This window comes from Hyaena hyaena, unplaced genomic scaffold, assembly GCF_003009895.1.
Source record: "Hyaena hyaena isolate Hyena2069 unplaced genomic scaffold, ASM300989v1 scaffold_1127, whole genome shotgun sequence".
Classification (NCBI taxonomy): domain Eukaryota; kingdom Metazoa; phylum Chordata; class Mammalia; order Carnivora; family Hyaenidae; genus Hyaena; species Hyaena hyaena.
Window position 1 is genome coordinate 352,719 of NW_024081762.1, and position 23,207 is coordinate 375,925.

Consider the following 23,207-nt stretch of genomic DNA (forward strand, 5'->3'; position numbering starts at 1 on the left):
TCACACCTACATCCGTCCACTCCAGAGCATACCCTTTCTAATACACCATACTGAAAGGAAAATCAGCAAAAGAGCTACACTATTTTCCTTCTCTAATTTCCATAAAAAGCAGATAATTAACCTAGAGAACTCCCACACTAGGTTAAAATACACACACACACAAACAAGACAAAAAAAAAACAAAACAAAAAACGCTGAGAACCTCATTATGGCTCTTTAGTTCTTTGGGACTTTTTGAGCTTTTTGTGTTGTAAATATTCTTCATTGTGACTTCATGAAGTCACTCTGTAAAGATGAGCATTTAAATACAAAACGAAATCATGAGAAAAGGTATCTTATCTTATTCATCCTTCTATATACTCCATAACTTGTTAGTTGCCTATTAAATCACTGTTTTTAGTAAACATTTGATAGGTGAATAGATACTCCAGGAAAGAGACAGGGGAGTGGATTGGAGGAGAGGGAGGATCTTAAAGGCAGGATTCAACTAATGTCAACTAACATGTCTCTTCCATGACACAACAATATTAAAGATACCTGCTTCCAATGACACTTTTATTTTATACAATAATGATCTAAAATGAAAATACAGAGATCTATTCTACGAAACAACAGAACAGCTAAAATAAGACCCTGACTTAGAGCAGCTCTCTCTCCCACACCTATATTTTACCTTAAAGAAATGTTACCTTATTTAATTATCAGAAGAAATAATTCATGATAAATGTTTACAATCATCAACATTTGAAACAATAAATATTTTAACTAAAAAATGTAACATATAAAAAAGGATAGGCAGACATAAACTGAAAAATACTACTCACTTTCATGTTACTTAGACAACTGTTGACCCATTTCAGAGAAAAGAAAGTCATACAAAGAAAAATAATAATAATAACCCAAGACACCTTTCTGACACTGTAATTGCAAAGACATTGAGTCAAGGGTAGCTAGCTTTCCTAACAATTTAGCAATGCCAAATATATCTTATTTTCTAAAATGAGCTTTTCCATGACAAGTTCAGGGACAGCTTTCAATTTAGAAAAAAGTCCATGTACTATCAGAAAACTGGGACTCTCTCCCTGCGGTCTTGCTTTCCACAGTAAGTTCTGTTACATGGATTATTTTAATAAAATCCTAATACAATCAGTAATCTTAACATGCTCATGAAAACTAAATGTAGGACATCTTGGGGGAGTTCATTCTCAATGCAGAATTAGTTGCAAGCAGATATTTTCTCACAGAATTTTATTATCACACTTTTATGGGAGCAAGCAAAGCAGTCAAAAACTTTAAAAGGAATTTCTCAGTCCATAAAGAAACCCATAAAAAGATGAGTAAATTGAATACTACTATTCTACTCCTAGAGAAGGTTTTTCTACTTCTACTTTGGTGTTTTTGTTCGGTCCCTCATACAGTCACGAATACTTATTGACGGCCTAGTCCTTAGCCCACGTTTATTTTTCCAAAGGGCATTACCATATGAGCACGAAGCCTAGTGAGAGACGTGAGACAGATGGTGTTACTCTCACCAGACACACAGACAAAGCTGAAGCATGGAGAGGCTAAGCGAACTTCCCAAAGGCAGAGAGGCCGGCCCAAGAGCCCAGCAAACTTGACCTCCACGGTGCATGCGGGGCACACACACTACACCAACCTGAGTGTACCCACTCTTTATAGAAACTGAGGCCAAGTATCATCCGCCCAAAGTGTGAAGAGATGGTGCTCAGGACCCCTCCAGCCATTCAGGCGTCCGTGCCCACTGCAATCCATCCCGAGCTGCTTCCCCATGGAGGAAGGGAACAAACATCACAAGTTACAGGTATTTAAATAACCACAGGCTTCCAGATCTGAGAGTGAAACTATGTTGAATTTACTTTTTTTCTTAATATTTTTCCATAGCATCTTTCTTAACCATAAGACCGTATTGTTTTTTTAATGTTTTATTTATTTCTGAGAGAGAGAAAGAGAGAGAGAGAGAGACAGCATGAGCAGGGGAGGGTCAGAGAGAGAGGGAGACACAGAATCGGAAGCAGGCTCCAGGCTATGAGCTAGCCGTCAGCACAGAGCCCGACGCGGGGCTTGAACCCACGAACCGTGAGATCATGACCTGAGCTGAAGTCGGACGGTTAACCGACTGAGCCACCCAGGCGCCCCAAGACCGTATTATTTTTATAAACAGGGAAAAGATCACATTGTTTCCATTTGCCCTACAGGGCAGGTGCTTAATTTGGAATAGGGAGATTTCATAAAATAAAGATTCCTGTAACTACAGCAGACCTAGAGGAAGGAAATACAAGGAAGAAAATCAAAACAAAGACAAATCAAATAGGAGGAGCTTGAAGTCTTCCAAAAAAAATAAATATATTGAGTTGAAAAGATGTAATCCATATTCAACCAAAAAAACGAATAGGATTTAAAAGAGCAGTGAGCCCTGCCTCGCGTCCCTCAGAGCAGGCCCAGCACACGGTAAAGCGGCCCGAGCAGATCTGAGAGCCCTGTCCAGAGGCCCTGGGCTTCGGGACACCCCGGGGTACGAACACACGGCAGGGTGACTCAGAGCCAGGACAGCCAAAGGATGTGCTCTGGCCCCTGCAGTCCAGGGCCCAGGAGGGAACACAGAGCAGCAAAGCAAATGCTTCATTTTACAGAGGTCTGTTCCCTCGGAGAGCCCACGGCTGCACGTCAGGGCTGTATGTCCAAGAGCCAGACTCCGGGAGCCTGGGTGCCTCGGGTGGTCAAGCGACCGACTCTTGCTCTCGGCTCAGGACACCATCTCACTCACGGCTGTGAGATCGAGCCCAGTGTGGGGCTCCACACTGGGCACGGAGTCTCCTTAAGCGGTTTTCTCTCTCTCTCTGCCCCTCCTCTCCTTAAGCACACACACACTCTCTCTCTCACAGAAAAGAAAAAAAGAAGAAAAAAAGAGCCAGATTTATGTATTCCATTTATTAACATTCACTTCAGGGTGGGGGCAGGGGGCCATAAGTAATCTACAAGAACAAATTACTGGGGCACCTGGGTGGCTCTGTCAGTTAAGCATCTGACTTTGGTTCAGGTCATGATCTCACGGTTCGGGGGTTCGAGTCCCGCATCGGGCTCTGTGCTGACAGCTCAGAGCCTGGAGCCTGCTTCAGATTCTGTGTCTCCCTCTCTCTCTGACCCTCCCCTGCTCACACTGTCTCTCTCTCAGAAATAAAACATTAAAAAAAAAAAAAAAGAATTACTGACAAATCCAGAAGTCAGTTTCATTACATGCTAACATTTATCAAACTCTTTCCAACCTTGTACTAAAACACTCCTAGGCATCCTTCCAAAATCTTGTCAAGCCTTCTCCTCTCTGCAGCTTCTCCTAAAATTCCCTATTCTTACCCTCTACCTCTTTTATCTATTTTTTGAAAGGAGACTGTTGGAAGATCCTAATTCTCGAATTTTTCATCTTTACTAAGTAAATAAGAATACGATAATGAAACACTCAAGCAAAAGAAAAGGTACATTCAATTGAGCTACTAAAATACTTCAAAGTAGAGTCTCATTAACACAACCTACTCTGACTGGAGAACTGATTATTACCCTATCTGGACGAGACGGAAATCTCCCTTGACCGCTCACCTAAACAGTTTGCTAGAAAACCTAACGGCACAGCCTGTACGGGGAGGTGCCACACTAGCCTATTTCTTCTCAGAGTAGACTTCTCAGGGGCCACACAACAGTCTCAACATTAAAAATAATGCATCTTCAAACAGGGAATCAGAATTCCTCTCGCACATGACCAGTTCTCCTTTTCATGGATTCCCTTTCTTTTAATGCTAAAGATTCCCTAGAAAATGCACCCAGAAAGAAACACAGGAGACGACAAAGCAATTAAGGGGGTGGCTCTGGCCCCAGACGACACTCCCTGAAATGCCAATCCTGCTGCTTTCTAACTGAGGAACTAATGGCCATGTCCTGATTCCCTCATGTATAAGATAAAAATCATCATCGGGCCTATTGGATAACCATGAAGATTACATACAGCAACGCACGCCAATCACCCAATAAGCTGTAACATTTATTATCCTCAGCATCAAAGACAGGTGAGCAGGAGGGCTAAGGGCCCGAGTCATACTGCCTGAGGCCGACGTCCTGCTCTGCTCGGTCCTAGCTATTCCAGCAAAGTGCTTAACCACTTGTGGCCTAACGCCCACTGCATAGAGTTCCTGGGAGATTAAATGAGCGACACATTTAAAGCAATTCGAGGAGCCTGGGTGGCTCAGTCGGTTAAGCATCTGACTTCGACTCAGGTCATGATCTCACGGTTCATGGGTTCGAGCCCCGTGTAGGGCTCTGTGCTGACAGCTCAGAGCCTGGAGCCTGCTTTGGATTCTGTGTCTCCCTCTCTCTCTGACCCTCCCCTGCTCACGCTGTCTCTCTCAGAAATAAGGGCACTAAAAAAAATTCTTTTAAATAAACAAACAGTAAAACAAAACAAAACAAAACAAAACAAAAAGAACTATACCCAACAGAAATGTTCATCCAGTGGACAGACACGCAAAAGAAACTGGCCCATCCATGGGACACTGGTTAAAGAAACCACTTTACATCAACAGAGTAGAATATAGACATTAAAAAAATTACTGAAGAACTGCGTATGTGAAAATGAACACATATTCATTATACGTTGTCAAGAATAAAGCCATGGAACAGTATTTGTAATACGATGCCATTTTCTTTTTAAATACAAAACAAAATTACACACCTAATTATATATTTACCTCTATGTGCTTAGAAAAATCTGAAAGATGTTAGTAACTATGTTCGGCAAATGTAACATCTATGCTGTTTTTGAATGTTTGTAATACATCTGTACTGCTTTTTATTTCTGAGTTGTTGTGGTTTATTTAAAGAAAACAAAAGAGCAAATACTAGTTAAAAGCAGACTGTGAGCCAGTTAACTTGGATTTGCATGTCTAGCAGCAATGTGCCTTCTCTGTCTCACTATCCCCATTTGTGAAATGAGAAGACCAAAACTAATATGAATGATACCAATCTACTAACAGTAACAATGATCACCATGTTATAGGGCAGCAGGAAGCATTAAATGAGTTAACAGATGGAAAACCTTAGAAGGATGCATGGCACAGAGTAAGCTTGCTCTGAATGCCCATTATTACAACTCTTCAGTAGCATCCTTAGAAGACACTAGGGTTGGCCAACCTATCCCTCAGAAGCCCAATTAAACCCTAAGGCGACCGACAAGATAGTCCACACACAAGTACGGTAGCAAATGCACTGGGTCTGGGCCACCAGCCAATAACACTTTATTTCAGGGTGACAACTGCCTGGCAGCCTGAAGACCTGGGATTCAAATGCCAGCTCAGCTCTCCACCTTGTTCTCAACTCCCTCATCTGTTCGAGGGAGGGAGCTGACTTAAAAAACTGCCCAAATTCTAATATCCTAATAGGATAATTTTACTATACAAAACAGTAGACCTTTAGAGTTGCCTCAGACTTACTATACTGTTGGTCAACAGATCCAGAATCTGAACTACAACTCTATGGTGAAAATAAGGGCCCTTTAAGAGAGAAACTTTGTAACAATCTCTTGGAACACACCTCAACCAAAAAGGATTTCGTCAACATGAACATAATACAAGTAGATTTCCTACAGGCTTTTTATAACTCATACATTTTATCCATTTACGTGGTTTCTCCCTAATCCCAGCCTATTATACGGCGTTGCCTTAATCCCACAACATATATACACTGGTGGGATTTGCTTCTATGTTCACCAAGACCCAGTGGTTTCATAACTACATGGAGAATAATCAATTTTTTCCCACCAGCTAAAAGCCCTGAAATATACTCCATGGGGAAAATGCTTCACACGTACACACACACACACGCACGCACACACCAAAACAAAAACAACAACAACGTCATAAAACACTTACACGGAATGCTGCAAGAATGATTCTTGTCACCTTCTCTTTGACAGACTCTTGAAGGATGTCGGACAAGACAGGAATGATATTATAGCGTCGCAGGTGTTCACACATTTGAGGACTGAATGCCAGGAGCCATATTGAAAAAATCATTTGATACTGGAGTTGAAAGCCACACTTGCTACTCAAAACTCCCATTATGCTGAAAAGGGACACACATTAAGAAAACATTTACTACAATAGCACAACAACAAAGGAGAAATAATCGACTATTCTCTTTTTGCACTAATGGAACGAGCCTCTCCAAATTACGTCATTCTCTTTTCCACCAAAAAGAACAAGCAAGTTAGGTCCCTACTTACAGAGGGCCATTTCCAGCACAGCCTCACTTCGGTCTTTCCCTAAGGTCACAAGACTTCTGGACACCTGAGTGGCTTAGTCAGTGGTGTCCAGCTCCTGATACGGGCTTAGGGAACAATTGCAGGGTTGCAGGATCATGCCCCCCATCAGGCTCCATGCTGGGCATGGATCCTGCTTGGGATTCTCTCTCTCTCTCTCTCTCTCTCTCTCTCTCTCTCTCCCCCCCACCCGCCCCCATCTCCCCCACTCACACATGCTCACTCTCTCTCTCTAAAATTTAAAAAAAAATTTTTTAAAGATATCAGCATTCAGCAGCACTTGCTGCTGGGAAGCAGTAAGAAAGAAAACATAAATTTGCAATAATACAGCAGAGGAAATGGTAAGACAGACACAGGAAAGAAGCTAAAATCAAAAGGACTTGGTAACACAAATGGCTGTACATCTTGGTGAAGTTGGAAGGTATACCAAGATTTTGAATCTGAATAACCAAGAGGTTCGTTTATACCTTTTAAAATATTTAGGAAACTCATACAGAGAAAAGAGGATGATTTTGGAAAAAACCTGTCACGAGCCTGAACTGGACACATCCAATCTTTGAGTTGGGAGTAAAACCTCAGAAGCTTCTTTCATACTTATTTATTTATTTTGAGAGAGAGTGCGTGTGAGCAGGGGAGGGGTGGAGAGACAAGGAGAGAGAGGGAATCCCAAGCAGGCTCCACACTGTCAACCACAGAGGCCGAGGAACGGCTCAAACTCACAAACTGTGAGATCATGACCTGAGCTGAAATCAAAAGTCAGACAAGCTTAACCAACTGAGCCATCCAGGCGCCCCAAACCTCAGAAGCTTCTAATTCAGCCTCCTATTTTACTTATAAGAAAATTGGGAAAGCTATATGGAAATGAAAGACATTACATCAAGGAAAAGAACTAAGGAAACTTCCCCAGGAAATGCCTACATTTAAACAAGAAAGAAGAGAAACTATCAAATTAGATCATTAAAAAGTGACCAGAGGGGTTAAGGGGTTAAAACCCACAGAACATACAGCACAAAGACTGAACCCTTGGGCGTGATGCCAAGGACACACGGCCCAAGATAAACCTGAATACGGTACTTTAACAACCATTTGTTAAAAATCGATGTGGCAGATACAGTGTAGGAAAGGGACACATAATGGGGGGGACATTCTCGCTGCCGGGGCAAAAGGGCGCCGTGTGACCCCCACGGTAGGGAGAGAGCATGAGGAAGCCTAACATGGATTCCTCCAGACTCGGCCTGACCCACCGTGTCCCTAAAAATAAATCCCAGCCAGGACGACGACTACATGCGGGTCCCTCGAGTCCTTCTGCTGAGTCTCCTAAGGCTGTGTGAACACCAGAAATTCAAAGCATTCAGAATGTTTTACTTTCCATCCATAATGGCAATTACCTGAGGAAGGAGTTTCCTAATTATTAGACGAATCAGATGTTGAAACCACAGACAGACAGAATTCTATTCTGACGGTGATGGTAAAATGGGTCACATACGTGAAACCCCAAACTGTCAGTCTTCAAATGATTGCATCATAAATGCATTTGCTCAAACTGAAGAATCAGTAAGTGAAAATATATTTCTAAGGACAAAGACAGGAAATAGGGTATTCTCACTTATTTAGCTGCTCAACGTGAAAGGCTCCAATAGTACTTTGCAATAAGAGGCTGCACCATTCCATTTTGCTAAAAGGATGTGTGATAGTTTTCTTTCATCGTCTGGATGTTTGTGCACCAAAATTCACTTACTACGAAAAGATTTACCATGAAAAAATTCTTACAGAATTTCTAATGGTTGTTTTTCACTATTGCTTTACTCATCATTCTATTAACTTTCCATAAAATAACCAAATATATATTTTCAAAAACGTCCACGTGGCAGATTGTGATGACTACTTTTCCTGACATATTGAAGGTCAAATAAGTATAAAAAGACCAAAATTTTACATGTTAAAATAAGATTACTGACTTGTTAAGTGTCCCCCTCTTGATGTCCCCTCAGGTCAGATCTCGCAGTTCATGAGACTGAGCCCTGCATGGGGCTCCATGTGGAGAATGGAGCCTGCTTGGGATTCTCTCTCTCTCTCTGCCCCATCCAGACTGTGCTCCGTCTCCCCAAAAATAAATAAAAATTTTTTAAAAGAGATTACTAATTTATTGAGTCAATGGTAATTGAGTAGTTCATGACAATTCTACGCAACTCGTAAGGAAAGCCAGTTGAGGAAGCAGCCCGGCTAAGGGAGCCGCAAACACTGGCTGGGAAGGTCCCTTTGGCAGGCACATCCCTGCATGCAGATGAAGGCACCGGCCTAGGAGAGAATGATGACACAGTCAGGATGTCATTCAGTCAACTCTTCTTGCTCATCAACTAACCTTCTGTTGACAAACTAGCTTCCTGTATAGGTTTTCCAACAGATAAACAACATCTTCATCAACCAAAAAGAGTATTTAGTTTAAGAGCATGAGATTTTGGGGCGCCTGGGTGGCTCAGTCGGTTGAGCGTCCAACTTCGGCTCAGGTCGTGATCTCACAGTTCGTGGGTTCGAGCCCCATGCTGAGCTCTGTGCTGACAGCGTGGAGCCTGGATTCAGCTTTGGATTCTGTCTCCCTCCCTCTCTCTGCCCCTCACCCGCTCATGCGTGCTTTCCCTCTCTCTCTCAACAATAAACATTAAAAAGAGCATGAGATCTCTCATAATGAATAAATAAGTTGACTTTCTGGTAGTAAAAGAGAATTTTGTTTTGGTGTTGGGGGCAGTTCTCATATAAGTTATTTGCTAACCTGAGGGGGCTGCCCCTCAAAGTTTCTGAACCTGCCAATCAGGACCCCATGGAGAGCGGGCTAAGAATGGGTCATATTCATTTTTCTAGATACGACCTTTTCTTGTTGACTCTTGCCTGCATTTACCACAAGGTACTTTTATCATTGTTTTTCCTATTCTGAGTACATAGAATTTGTCCCGCCAAGCAGGAGGCTTTTAAGAGTCCCTAACCCCTTATGACAGCACAGACCAAGTGAGGGGAAGGGGGAGCCTTTCACTGAGTAGTTATTGACTTTCATGAGAGTTAGTATAATCCATTGTTGAACAGACATGAAAAAAAAATACTTCTTTTAGATGATTAAATGTATTAATTTCTTTGCAAATGTCAAGGAGAGACGCTTTCACATGCTGTTGTACGTTATGGGCGAAAGGGCACTCACCAGTTCACCCCGTCTGCCTCCACCCAGGCGAAGCGGTACTCGTTGACCCGGAGCATCAGCTGCAGACAGCCAGCGACGCACTGCACGTACTGAGAACTCTACGCAGAAGAAGCACATGGTTTCCAAGTTGAAAAGCATTTAAAGAGAAGAGATCATGCATATACAGAAAGTCGGGAGTTTTTGTTTTTGTTTTTTACTGGTTTCTTATCATTAGAAAATCCCAAAGTCCCTAGTATTTTTTCAAAATTCAGCCTTCAGTTCTGCTTTTCTCTCTGCCTCTCAGAAAACGCAGGTGATTTCCTCTGCCAAGTTAAACCTATATAGCTCAAGACTACTTAACACACAGGGAAGTCAAGGAACAAAGTCACTATATCCTTGATATGGCTTGATAGGTACTATCTTGCAATGTTTCATTCAGCCCTGAATGGAGGCATTATAGAGAAGTGACAGTACCGCTCTTCATAACTGTAGAAACATCAAAGAACAATAATAAAACTAAAAAGACAAAACTGTATGCTTTGAGATGGCGCTATATTTAAATGGCCGTGGGTGAGTCACTGAACCTTTCCAATACTCAATTTCTTTGTCCTTAATAAGGAAGACACCCCAAGCATCCCGAAGGGGTTCTGTTAGGATTAAGTAAAGTAATTCGTTTAGCATACAGCCAGGCATTGCAAAGAAACACAATAAATCGGAACTTAAAAAAAAAAAAAATTGGGTGCCTGGGTGGCTCAGTCAGTTAAGCATTCAACTTTGGCTCAGGTCATGATCTCATAGTTTGTGAGTTCAAGCCCCATATCAGGCTCCATGCTGCCAGCTCAGAGCCTAGAGCAGGCTTCAGATTCTGTCTCCCTCTCTCTCTCTTCCCATCTCCCATTCTCTCTCTCAAAAAGAAACAAAAACTTAAAAAAAAAAAACTATACAGCACAATAAGCAGTCTAAACATTTGAAAAAGGTGCTCTATAATTTTTAACAGCTATCAGTTCGATAGCACTGTTCTAGAGAAACTGTGGTTAAATATGGAACTTGAAATAAACAGGAATAACAGCCACAGAATAATGCAGGTACCTGCATTTTAGTAAAGCTAAGAGCAACACCTAGCCTGGGCTCTTCTCTAAATATTTACCTCCCGCCTCCTGCTTCCATCTATAAGAGAAAGCTTCTACAAGAGGAAGCTTCTGACTCTGTCCTTAAAGAACATGAATAAAGAACATGATAAAAAAGAAAGAAAAAAAGCTAAAAAGAAAAAGGAAAGAATCACGGATGTTATAGAAATTCACAAAGCCTAATACTAGGTGCTACTAGGCTCTGTGTTTTAATTCAAACAAAGTTCATTAGAACCTAACACTTCAAAGAAACTCCAGGCATTTGATTACAAAAACACATAAGTGCGTTTGGTGGAATTATCCAAAGTTATCAAGAAAAGGTTACCTTAGATTTTAAAAGTAGTGAACATAATTTCCCCAAAGCACAATATATCCATTCATATGATTTGCCTGAAAACTCAAAACATTAGCAGAAATGACCAAAAAAAAGAAACATGAATTTTCAGTTCTAAAAGAACCCTCCATAACGGGGGGAAAAAATGTCATTTTTCCAATTAAGTCAGCAGGTAGTAATCCTTTTTGAAAGAGGGATTCCATTTGTCTTGTCTAGAGAGCAAGCCTGAGCAAGGTTTCCACATATAATGAATAAAAATGCAACCCAGGGCAGTCTCCCCTTCCATTTATCATCAATTTTCTCTCAACACAAAAATTTCTTGGTTCACAGTAAGCTTTTTCTTCTGTCCTTTTTACTGTACCATGTTGAAATACATGATACATTTCAAATATGGATTCTTCACTGTCATACATCTTCCAGATTCACAGTGTAAATGTGCATAATTAAAGATCCTGGCTCTAAACTGTACTCACGCCTATTACACATAATGAGGGAGTCCAAATACCATCCCAGATGGGGCAAAGGCAATCCTAATAGGAAAGTACATTGCACTCCAGGCCTATTTCAAGAAATTAGAAAAAGCGCAAGTACAAAATCTAACAGCACACCTAAAGGACCTAGAGGCAGAGCAACAAGACCACCCTAAACCCAGTAGGAGAAGAGAAATAGTAAAAATCAGGGCAGAAAGAAACAAAATAGAAACCAAAATAAACAGTTAAACAGATCAATGAATCAGAGTTGGTTTTTTGAAAAAATAAACAAAACTGACAAACCTCTAGCCAGGCTTCTCAAAAAGAAAAGAGAGGGCACTCAAATACACAAAATCATGACTAAAAATGGACTTATTACAACCAACCCCTCAGAAATACAAGCAATTATCAGGGAATACTCTGAAAAATTATATGCCAACAAACTGGACAATTTGGAAGCAGCTCAGAGCCTGGAGCCTGTTTCGGTTTGTGACTCCCTCTCTCTCTGACCCTCCCCTGCTCATGCTGTCTCTCTCTCTCTCTCTCCTAGAAATAAAAAATAAATAAATAAATAAAAATTAAAAAAAAGAAATGGACAAATTCCTAAACACACACTCACTACCAAAATTCACACAGAAGAGATAGAAAATCTGAACAGACCCATATATAACTAGTGAAGAAACTGAATAAGTTATCAAAAATCTCCCAACAAATAAGAGCCCTGGGCCAGATGGCTTCCCTGGGGAATTCTACCAGACATTTAAAACAGAATTAATACCCATTCTTCTCAAGCTATTCCAAAAAATAGAAATCGAAGGAAAACTTCCAAACTCATTCTACAAAGCCAGCGTCACTTTGATTCGCAAGCCAGGCAGAGATACCGCAAAAAAAGAAAACTACAGGCCAATATCCTTGATGAATACAGATGCATAAATCCTCCACAAGATACTTGCAAATTGGATTCAACAGCACATAAGAAGAATTATCCACCATGATCAAGTGGGATTCATTCCTGGGTTACAGGGCTGGTTCAATATTTGCAAATCAATCGATGTGATATATCACATCAACAAAAGAAAAGATAAAAACCATATGATCCTGTCAATAGATGCAGAAAAAGTATTTGACAAAATACAGCATTCCTTTTTAATAAAGACCCTCGAGAAAGTCGGGATAGAAGGAACTTACTTAAATATCATAAAAGCCATCTATGACAAGCCGTCAGCTAACATCATCCTGAATGGGGAAAAACTGAGAGCTTTCCCCGAGATCAGGAACACGAGAGGGATGTCCACTCTCACTACTGTTGTTTAACATAGTGCCGGAAGTCCTAGCATCAGCCATCAGATGACAAAAAGAAATAAAAGGCATCAGAATTGGCAAAGAAGAAGTTAGACTCTTACCTTTCATAGACGACATGATACTCTACATAGGAAACCCAAGAGACTCCACCAGAAACCTACTAGAGCTGCTCCATGAATTCAGCAAAGTTGCAGGATCCAAAATCAATGTACAGAAATCGGTTGCATTTTTATACACCAACAATGAAGCAACAGAAAGAGAAATCAAGAAACTGATCCCATTCACAATTGCACAAAAAAAACATAAAATACCTAGGAATACACCTAACCAAAGATATAGGAGATCTGCAGGATGAAAACTATAGAAAACTTATGAAGGAAATTAAAGAAGACACAAAGAAATGGAAAAACATTCCATGCTCATGGATCGGAAGAATAAATACAGTTAAAATGTCATTACTACCCAAAGCCATCTACACAAGCAATGCAATCCCAATCAAAATTGCACCAGCATATTTCTCAAAACTAGAACTATCCTCAAATTTGTATGGAACCACAAAAGACCCCGAACAGCTGAAGTAATATTGAAGAAGAAAACCAAACAGGAGACATCACAATCCCAGACTTTAGCCTCTACTACAAAGCTGTCATCATCAAGACAGTATGGTATTGGCACAAAAACAGACACATAGACCAATGGAATAGAATACTCAGAATTGGACCCACAAATGTATGGCTAACTAATCTTTGACAAAGCAAGAAAGAGTATGGAAAACAGACAGCCTCTTTAACAGATGGTGCTGGGAGAACTGGACAGCAACATGCAGAAGAATGAAACTGGATCATGTCTCACACCATACACAAAAATAAAGTCAAAATGGATAAAGGACCTGAATGTGAGACAGGAAATCATCAAAACCCTAGAGGAGAAAGCAGGAAACAACCTCCTTGACCTCAGCCGCGGCAATTTCTTACTTGACACATCCCAAAGGCAAGAGAATCAAGAGCAAAAATGAACTATTGTGTTTTCATCAAGATTAAAAGCTTCTGCACGGCAAAGCTTCTGCATATAAAGAATAGGCAACTGATGGAATGGGAAAGATAGTTGCAAATGACATATCAGATAAAGGGCTAGTATCCAAAATATATGAGGAACTCACCAAACTCCATACCTGAAAAACAAATAATCATGTGAAGAAATGGACAGAAGACATGAACAGACACTTCTCCAAAGAGGACATCCAGATGGCCAACAGACACATGAAACGATGCTCAGGGTCCCTCCTCATCAGGGAAATACAAATCAAAACCACACTGAGATACCACCTCATGCCAGTCAGAGTGGCTAAAATCAGCAAATGAGAAGACTATAGATCCTGGCGAGGAAGTGGAGAAACGGGCACCCTCCTACACTGTCGGTGGGAATGTAAACTGGTCAACCCCTCGGGAAAACAGTGTGGAGGTTCCTAAAAAAATTAACAATAGAACTCCCCTATGACCCAGCAATACTACTGCTAGGAATTTACCCAAGGGATACAGGAGTGCTGATGCATAGCGGCACATGTACCCCAATGTTCATAGCAGCACTCTCAACAATAGCCAAATCATGGAAAGAGTCTAAATATCCATCAACTGACGAATGGATCAAGAAGATGTGGTTTATCTATACGATGGAATACTACACGGCAATGAGAGAGAATGAAATCTGGCCATGAGTAGCAAGATGGATGGAACTTGAGGATGTTATGCTGAGCGAAATAAGTCAGGCAGAGAAGGACAGATACCATATTTTTGCACGTATAGGTGGATTAGAAGGAACTTAACGGAGGTCCATGAGGGAGAAGAAGGGGGAAAATAGTGGGGGAGAGGGAGGGAAGCAAACCATGAGAGATTCTTGAATGCTGAGAACAAACTGAGTGGTGATGGAGGGTGGGGGAGAGGGGAAGGGGGTGATGGGCAGGGAGGAGAGCACTTGTGGGGATGAGCACTGGGTATAATATGGAAACCAACTTGACAATAAACTATTTTAAAAAACAAGTAAGTACCATCCCAGAAATCACTTTCAAAGTATATAGTAAAGGCAACACTGGCAAGTAATTGAATTATTGCCTTCAATTAAACAAAGTAAATTATATCACTTCCTTACATTTCACTTACATTGTCCTATTATGCACATGCATAAAAATTAGTCAACCATTTTTTGTAAATAAGCTTTCGATCAAGCCAATAAGTCACCATCTCTAATCCCAGACAAAGGTAATTCAATACTGCTAAAGAAAATCATACAATCCTGCAAAGCCACCATGCAATTCTAGGCTGTTCTCTCTGCCATGCACCAGTCACTCACACACTCACCACCACCCTGTCCTATGGTCTTCCATCACTCTCGGCAGTACGAGGAAATATATGGACCATCAGTGAGAGATTCACCAGCTGCCAACATCTCACCCCCCCAAATTGAACCACACTTAGAGCCATTCTTGCCTCGCTCTCACCTAGGAGATGGAAAGACTTCCTGTCCACGACCTTCAGCCCCAGCATCTGCATCCCACTATGCCCACACGATGCTTCGTCCAGCAGACCCCTCTCCTGCATCTTCCATCTCTCTGACTGGTGTCCTCTCTTCAGCCTCTAAATACACCCAATCCTTTCCCCCCTCAAAGTCCCTAAATCTTATACCAATCTCTGGATCCTTCTTCCTCCCCATACATAAAGGCTTCCTGAAAGAAGTACCACCAAATTTTTACTTCTTTTGTATCTTAGCACCCCACTAATAATGCCACATGCTAGGATTCCCAGTGACCTTAAAAGTTTCAACAGTTAGGGGCGCCTGGGTGGCTTAGTCAGTTAAGCGTATGACTTTCGCTTAGGTCATGATCTCGCGGTTCGCGGGTTCGGGCCCCGCGTTGGGCTCTGTGCTGACTGCCAGCTCAGAGCCTGGAGCCTGTTTCAGTCTGTGACTCCCTCTCTCTCTGACCCTCCCCTGCTCACGCTGTCTCTCTCTCTCTCTCTCTCTCTCCTAGAAATAAATAAAACATTTAAAAAAAAAAAAAAAGTTTCAACAGTTACTTTCACCTGACAACCAGACCTCTGCCTCCAACCACTGACTGAACAGCTCTCTTCCCACTCTCTTCTCTGTCTGAACCGACTTGTGTGACTATTAGGTGTCTGTGTGACACTGCAGACAGTTTCTGGGCATTGTAAGTTCTTTTTTGAAAAGAAAAATACAAATACGATAATACTTTAACTTTCACTTGTAATTTTCTCTTTCCATTTAATATTGTACTTAGAGATCTACTGCATTCTTAACCATTGATACAAAGATTTTAACCCCCCTGTGTTCTTTCAACTTGGAGGAAGTACTTGTTAATTCAACAATGTTTATTTGGTTGCTTATATTATCTGACAGACAGAAGGGACTCCACTTTATTTTCACATATGTTCACATTCTAAGTATTTGGACTTAGAATCCAACCAAAGATGAAGCCGCCCGTTTGCCCTTGAAGTTGTCGGAAACCACCTGACAGCTACCACCTCAGCTGCCTGCAGTCAGCAACGGGTAAGGGACTCAAGGCTGCCATCATTCTAAGTTCCCAACTACTCCCCCGAAATGCTCCACAAGTCTCTACCCAATATTCACTCAACAAATATTTACTGAGTGCCTTCTATGTTCCTGCACTGGATACACGACCATGAACAAGCAGACCGCAGTCCCTTCTATCAGGCAGCTTACAGTCTAATGCAGAAAGAGGAAACGTACAAACAGATACACACACACACACACACACAATTGTAGAGTGTACTGGAATCTGACAAATTCAAATACGACAAAAATACTGTTAAGAAAAGGAGATAGGAAATGAGAGAGGGAGACATCGGAATTCTCATACTTTGTTGATGGGTCTGTGTATTGACTTAGGACACCGACTGGCAGTACCTACAAAGTTCACACGCACCTTACAACCCAGCAGTTCCATTCTGTTAAACGGGATCTTTGGAGAGGGACTCGATGCTGAGACCAGGGGTGAACCCCAGGAAAGTAAAATAGCCAGGCATGCAGCAATGGGGGGAAGATCCAGTACATGGGACATGGTCCACAGACCACCCCCCTTCCCACGGCTGCCCTGTGCCACGTGACCCCCCTTCATATCCTTCAATGGCCTTCCCCCCACCATGGACAAGTTCTAAAGTGAACTTTGTTAGCTATGCGATCCCGAAGGCCCCGAGTGCCCCGGACCCGCCCTCCTTTTCCCCCCATTCTCCCCATCTCTCCTACCACACCATCAGCTCTCCCTCCCCTGCAATGTTCTCCACATGCTTCCCTACGCTGGGGGCCCGGGCCCAGCCCCCTGCTTCCTCAGGAGACCTGAGTAAACTGGCCCCAGATGAGATGACCCCCCCGCCCCTCCGTAACACTCTCCAAGGGCCTGTGCTCCTCTCTCACAAGCACTGCCACAGGCGCCTATGCAGCTTGTCTAGTGCTGTACTCCAGGGATAAAGGAGCCCTAGGGAGCCAGGAGTCCTGACCCAGCTGTTCGGTGCCACGCTTTTGGCACCACACACTCTACCTGGAGGCGCTCAATACGGGTTTCCTGATCTTTTTTTTAATTTATTTATTTTGAGAGAGAAAGAGAGAGAGAGCAGGGGAGAGGCAGAGAGAGAGGAAGATGGAGGATCCCAAGCAGGCTCCACACTGTCAGCACAGAGCCTGACATGGGGCTCAAGCTCACAAACCAGATCATGACCAGAGCCGAAGTCAAGTCAGATGCCTGACCGACCTAGCCACCCAGCTGCCCCAGTACAGATTTCTTGACTGAATGGACAAACAAGAAATACAAAGAGATGTCATATCTTACACAGACTCCAAAGGAACGTGGCTCTAACAGAGATGGCTCAGTAACTAAAAGTGTGGCCAAAATCTTATGCTGGTAAAAATCAATACTGCAGAAATATATACAACGTGGCACTATTATTCCATTTCTTTTTGGAGCCAAGACTGCATCTGTTTGGTAGTATGGATCTTATGTAATTGTCTACGATTTTCTTTAAATTTATCTCAATTTGAGAATTAATATAAATTTCTAGTCAATTCTGGCTGCACCTTATAAATGATCCTATTTTACTAGGAAATATTTATGGTAAAAGAGCGCACTTAGCCACATAATCGTTTCCATTTAAATTGCTAAAGTAGGGGTAGCTGGGTGGCTTAGTCAGTTAAGTTTGATTTTGGCTCAGGTCATGATCTCACAGTTAGTGGGATCAGGCCCACGTCGGGTTCTGCTTGGGGCTCTTTCTCTCCCTCTTTCACTAACCATCTGCTGTGTTCACTCTCTCTCTCAAAATAAACTCTAAAAAAACTGTCAAAAAAGAAATGGAGAATTTTTTTATATAAAGTTTATTAACACATGTATTTTTCAAAGCACTTTCAAACAAATTTAAAAAGGGCAATATTATGATACCAATTTTTCAGATGAGGCTTAAAAAGGTGATATAATTTGTTGAAATTAAAACAGTGAGTTAACCCTGGATGGGCACTGGGGGGCCACTCTCTTCACGCTTCGGCTAAAGTTCTCTGTGCTCCGGACATCCCGGGCTGAGAGCCGGCCACCACACACCCTCGCCCCACAGCAAACCTCACTGCAAGAGGAAAACTACGCTTACTTTGCAACACATTTAACAGAATATCACTTCCGTAAATTTTCCAGTGTCGCCGAGACGCAAATTTTCCTACACTGTGGGGGAATAATTACATCATAGGGAAAACAGCAACTGATGAAGTTCACCTTCGCGGCAAATATGCTCTCAGAGACCCATATTCTGCAGAACTACAAAGTAATTTGACAACTGAGGAATTACAAAGTAAACAGGCAACAAAAGATAAACATAAAAACTACAGTGATATTGTACCAAGTAAAACTAATGTTATAAAAATGCTTATTGATAAATTTTCTTTTTTTAAACTATTTCTTAAAATGTTTTATTTATTTCTGAGAGAGAGAGACAGCGTGAGCAGAGGAGGGTCAGAGAGAGAGGGAGATAAAGAATCTGAAGTAGGCTCCAGGCTCTGAGCTGGCTGTCAGCGCAGAGCTCGACGCGGGGCTCGGACCCACGAACCGTGAGATCATGACCTGAGCCGAAGTCAGACACTTAACCGACTGAGCCACCCAGGTGCCCCGATAAATTTTCAATATTCATCCTCGTAATGCTGGGATTTAAGTACAAACAAAATGAGAAAGAGCAAAGATAATATTCACTTAAATTCTGGAATCATGGACCCTTGAAACAACACATCTGTATTGCAGGAAAAAGCATCTGTCCCACAGATAGTAAAATGCACAATACAGCAGAACTGGTGAAGCACCACGCTGAACTTTCCGGACACATAATTGACTGAAATAAATTCCAGAACCCAGTTTTACATGAAATGGAGGACTGCTGATTTCAACAGTCCCAGAGGTACTTAATGTTCCATAAAAATCACATGAATCTTTTCTCATAGAACTAAAAAAATAAGTATGTGCACCTATGTGTGTGATTTTTTTTATTCCACCACAGACATTCGCTTCAAAAAAAAATTTAAAAACGCAAGACAATGTCAAATGAGGAAATGGAGCAACTGGAATTCTCATACTTTGTTGACAGATATGTAAACTGACTTAGAACACTGACTAGCAACATCTACTAAATTTACATACACTTTGCAACCCTGCAATTCCATTCTAGAATTAAGTATTCCAGACATAAGCAATTACATCTATCAAAAGACACGTACAAGAACGTTCACAGCAAGATTATTCACAATAGCCCAAAACTAGAAGTAACCCAAATATCCATTAACAAGAGAATAGAAAATATCCATTTAATAGATTCCTACATAGCAATAAAAAGAAGGAATTACTGCTAGGGGCACCTGGGTGGCTCAATCTGCTAAGCGTCCAACTCTTGATTTCAGGTTAGATACTGATTTCAGGGTCATGGGATCGAGCCCCACCACGGGCCCAGCACAGAGCCTGCTTGGGATTCTCTCTCTCTCTCTCTCTCTCTTTCTCTGCCCCTTCTCCACTCATTCGCTCTCTTCCTCTCCCTCTCTCAAAATAAGTAAACTTAAAAAAAAGAGAATGAATCACTGCTAAATGCAATATGAATGAGTTTCATTGGCACAATATTGGCAAGAGAATTCAGATACGGAAGAGTTCATACTGTATACAATCCCATTACAACAGAGTTCAAGATTAGGCAGAACTAGTCTATGGGAATAGGTTCCATGATAACCATAACCTTGGTAAGAGTTGAGCCAAAGGGAAGTATTGAGTATGCAGGCATGTGACACAGAAATTCATTTAGCTGAACATTTAAAATCTATGCATTTTACTTTGTGTAAGTTAAGACATAATTTAAAAAATAAAGAAAAAAAAGAAAAGAAAAAAAAACACAAAGGAAGGAAGGGAGAGGGGAGAGGCTTTGCCTATCAAGAGTTTTGCCAAATTATCTTTCGCAAATCACTTAAACTCTTCAAAACTGCTTTATCATCAATAAAGGGAAATACTAGCCCTAACAAATTAAAAGTGAAAAATCTGCTACTCAAATCTGAACTCAAGTCAGTTCTGACAAAACAACCGTAAGGTATATTTTTATTATCTCATATGCAGGAACTAAAATATATAAGCCCAAAAATTCTTTTGAAGTTGGCTTACTCAAAAAGATCTTCTAGTCAATACTCGCAAAATACCTAGATTAAATGCCTAAATTGAAATAATTTAGTCTTAGACTTCAGAGTTACCAAAAAAAGTAATTCACTATTAATTTATAAACTTCTCAATCTTCCTCAAGCTAATTTGCTTAGTCATCCAAGAGATTCCTTACTATGCAGAAAAATCATTATGAACTTGAGAAAATATTACTTTATAAATTACTGCCTTGTATACAACTTCCAAGAACGCATCTCATGTACAATATTAGATTACTTATTATTATCATTGCTATGCTTTGACAATGATTTGTAAAATAAAGTCCTGTACTGAAATACCTAACCACTTAATTTTCTTTTGTATTGCCAGAATATACTTCTGGATAATCCTTCCAAAAATACGATAAAAAAAAACAAAACTCACAGATTCTTATCTTTCCTCCGTAACGTTCGTTCTGTGCACATATTTTAATGATCCTCAATGTTTAAAATGTATTAATTTTGTGGCAAGAAGATAAAAGGCTATTGAACAATGAAAATCCTCCAAGAACTGCTTTAGGTGAAACTTACAGTTGACATCCTGTAATCCCTTGTGAATTACTCTGGGGCCTCACAGACTTGGGCTCACCAGCTACAGCAGACCAGGGTTCAGCAAGGGGCCTGACCTGTATGAATTACTGACACAGCCCACTCATTTCTGCTACATAGGAAGTACTTCTGATATACTTAACAACAAAGCAGGAAAGCACTAAACGAAGTACTCTACCTCTAGCATAAGACTAAAAAGTATCACGTGGGCACAGCATGAAGTTACAACAGTAAAGCCAATACATGAATATATGAATAATAAGGACATTAGAACTGCCACAGAAGACACTTTAAGAAATTTGGCCAGGGGCGCCTGGGTGGCTCAGTCAGTTAAGCGTCCGACTTCGGCTCAGGTCATGATCTCACGGTTCGTGGGTTCTAGCCTCATGTCGGGCTCTGTGCTGACTGCTAGCTCAGAGCCTGAAGCCTGCTTCAGATTCTATATCTCCCTCTCTCTCTGACCCTCCCCTGCTCACACTGTCCCTATCTCTCAGAAATAAATAAAACATTAAAAATTTTTTTTTAAAAATTTAGCCAAAAGCCAAAAAAAATCCCTAAATTTCATTTCTCTCATCCTAAAATACTGTAAATACGTGCTAAAACATACACAAATCTTGAAAACATTACACTAAGTGAAAGAAGCCAGTGACAGATACCCACATGCTATACACTTTCATTTTATAAAATGGCCAGAAGAGGCAGAAAGAGAGAGGCAGAAGGCAGACTGGTGGTTGCTAGAGGTGGGAGTGGGGAACCGGAATGAAGAATGACTGTTAAAGTACAGGGTTTCTTTCTGAGGTTTTACAAAGGTTATAAGATTAGATTGTGTTAATGGCTGCACAACTTTGTAAAGATACGAAAACCTACTGAACTGCGCAAATGGATGGATTTTATGGTAAGTGATATATATTTGGATAAAAAAATTCTAAAACCTTAATAAAATTGAAAATGCACTTTCTTACTTGTACTCGTCACATTTCGAGGGCTCAACAGCCACATGGTAGCCACCACAGTGGACAGTTCATCATCACTGAAAGTTCTGGTGGACAGAATGGACCCGGAACATTAAAAGGCAAGATGAATAGAAAATAAGGAGAACGTGTCCACTTCCTGAAGTTACTACTATCAATGAAACAACGTTCATCCAGCAATAACTAATGCTAACCTGGATCCACAGCAAAACAGCCAGAGATCAGGACACAAACGGGAAGTCACTTTGCTCCCTCACACACGGTGCAAGTGCAGGCACACAGAGGGAAAAGAAAACGAGCAAGCAAACACGAAATTCTCAGATTCTTTCTAGATCATGCAGTTCGGGACAGATCACAGCATATGTCTTTTTATCAGGGCATCAGCACAAATCAACTTCCACAGGCTGGACGGCTTCCTCAGAAGGACAGAAGACTGAGCACTCACTTCCAAGAACCAGTAAAGAAGTGAACAGTTTAAGGTAAGTACGTAAGATCTGATGTTGTTTATTATTCCCATATTCAGGCAAAAACAACATAATGCATTCTAAGGAATGCCATTTATGTAATGCCATTTAAATAAAACTGTTTGTAATAATCCACTTATAACTCAGCGTGATGCTTCCGTGGCCATTTAAAGAGAGAAGACTGAGATCATTCCTAGTTCATGGTTTCCAGTGTACACTTCTGTTTTATACTGACATCAAGTGGCAGGATCATGTAATGCAATTTCCCAAACTTTTTCTAGGCTCTGGGAAAACCTAAAAGGATTGTAAGATCCACTACCGATATTTTTACAAGTCCGAGCAGGCCCTGCAATGTGGAGAATGCCCCCAAACCCAATTCCCCTTCCACTGCCTCAAAAGGAATTCTCTCAGCAAGAAATTCCCTCCTCTGGGATTTCTGCCACTAAGTAGCTGGGTGACTTTGGGCAACATGCTTCTGCCATGCTGTGCAGCCTCACCATCCATACCTGCAAGGTGTGGCTCACAGCAAGGACACGGGAGATGTAAAATGAACAAAGCAGTACTGAACACACAGCTCAACAAACACTAGTTACCAATTCAGATTCCCCTATTGAGATGCCAGCAGCGGAGGAAAGCTTAACACCTTATGCTCCACTTACTAGTCTGCCTTCCAAGTTGATAGCCATCTGAAAAAGCAGGAACTTTCAGGAAGAGACAGCAAGTATGTTCAAGTGTGAAGGGTACAAAAGGGGAAAAAGGTCAAAATCAAGGGCC

General features: G+C 41.3%; 1 protein-coding gene across 2 annotated transcripts in view; it reads right to left on the minus strand.

The window, feature by feature from the left end:
* Positions 1-23,207, minus strand: part of ATP6V1H (ATPase H+ transporting V1 subunit H) — a 111,499-nt gene that overhangs the window by 64,828 nt on the left and 23,464 nt on the right. For both annotated transcript variants that reach the window (XM_039222446.1, XM_039222445.1), the window contains 2 exons: positions 9,513-9,610; positions 5,934-6,126 (listed from right to left, as the gene is read on the minus strand). In XM_039222446.1, coding sequence (XP_039078377.1) covers positions 5,934-6,126; positions 9,513-9,610 — 291 coding nt within the window. The remainder of the gene's footprint in view (positions 1-5,933; positions 6,127-9,512; positions 9,611-23,207) is intronic.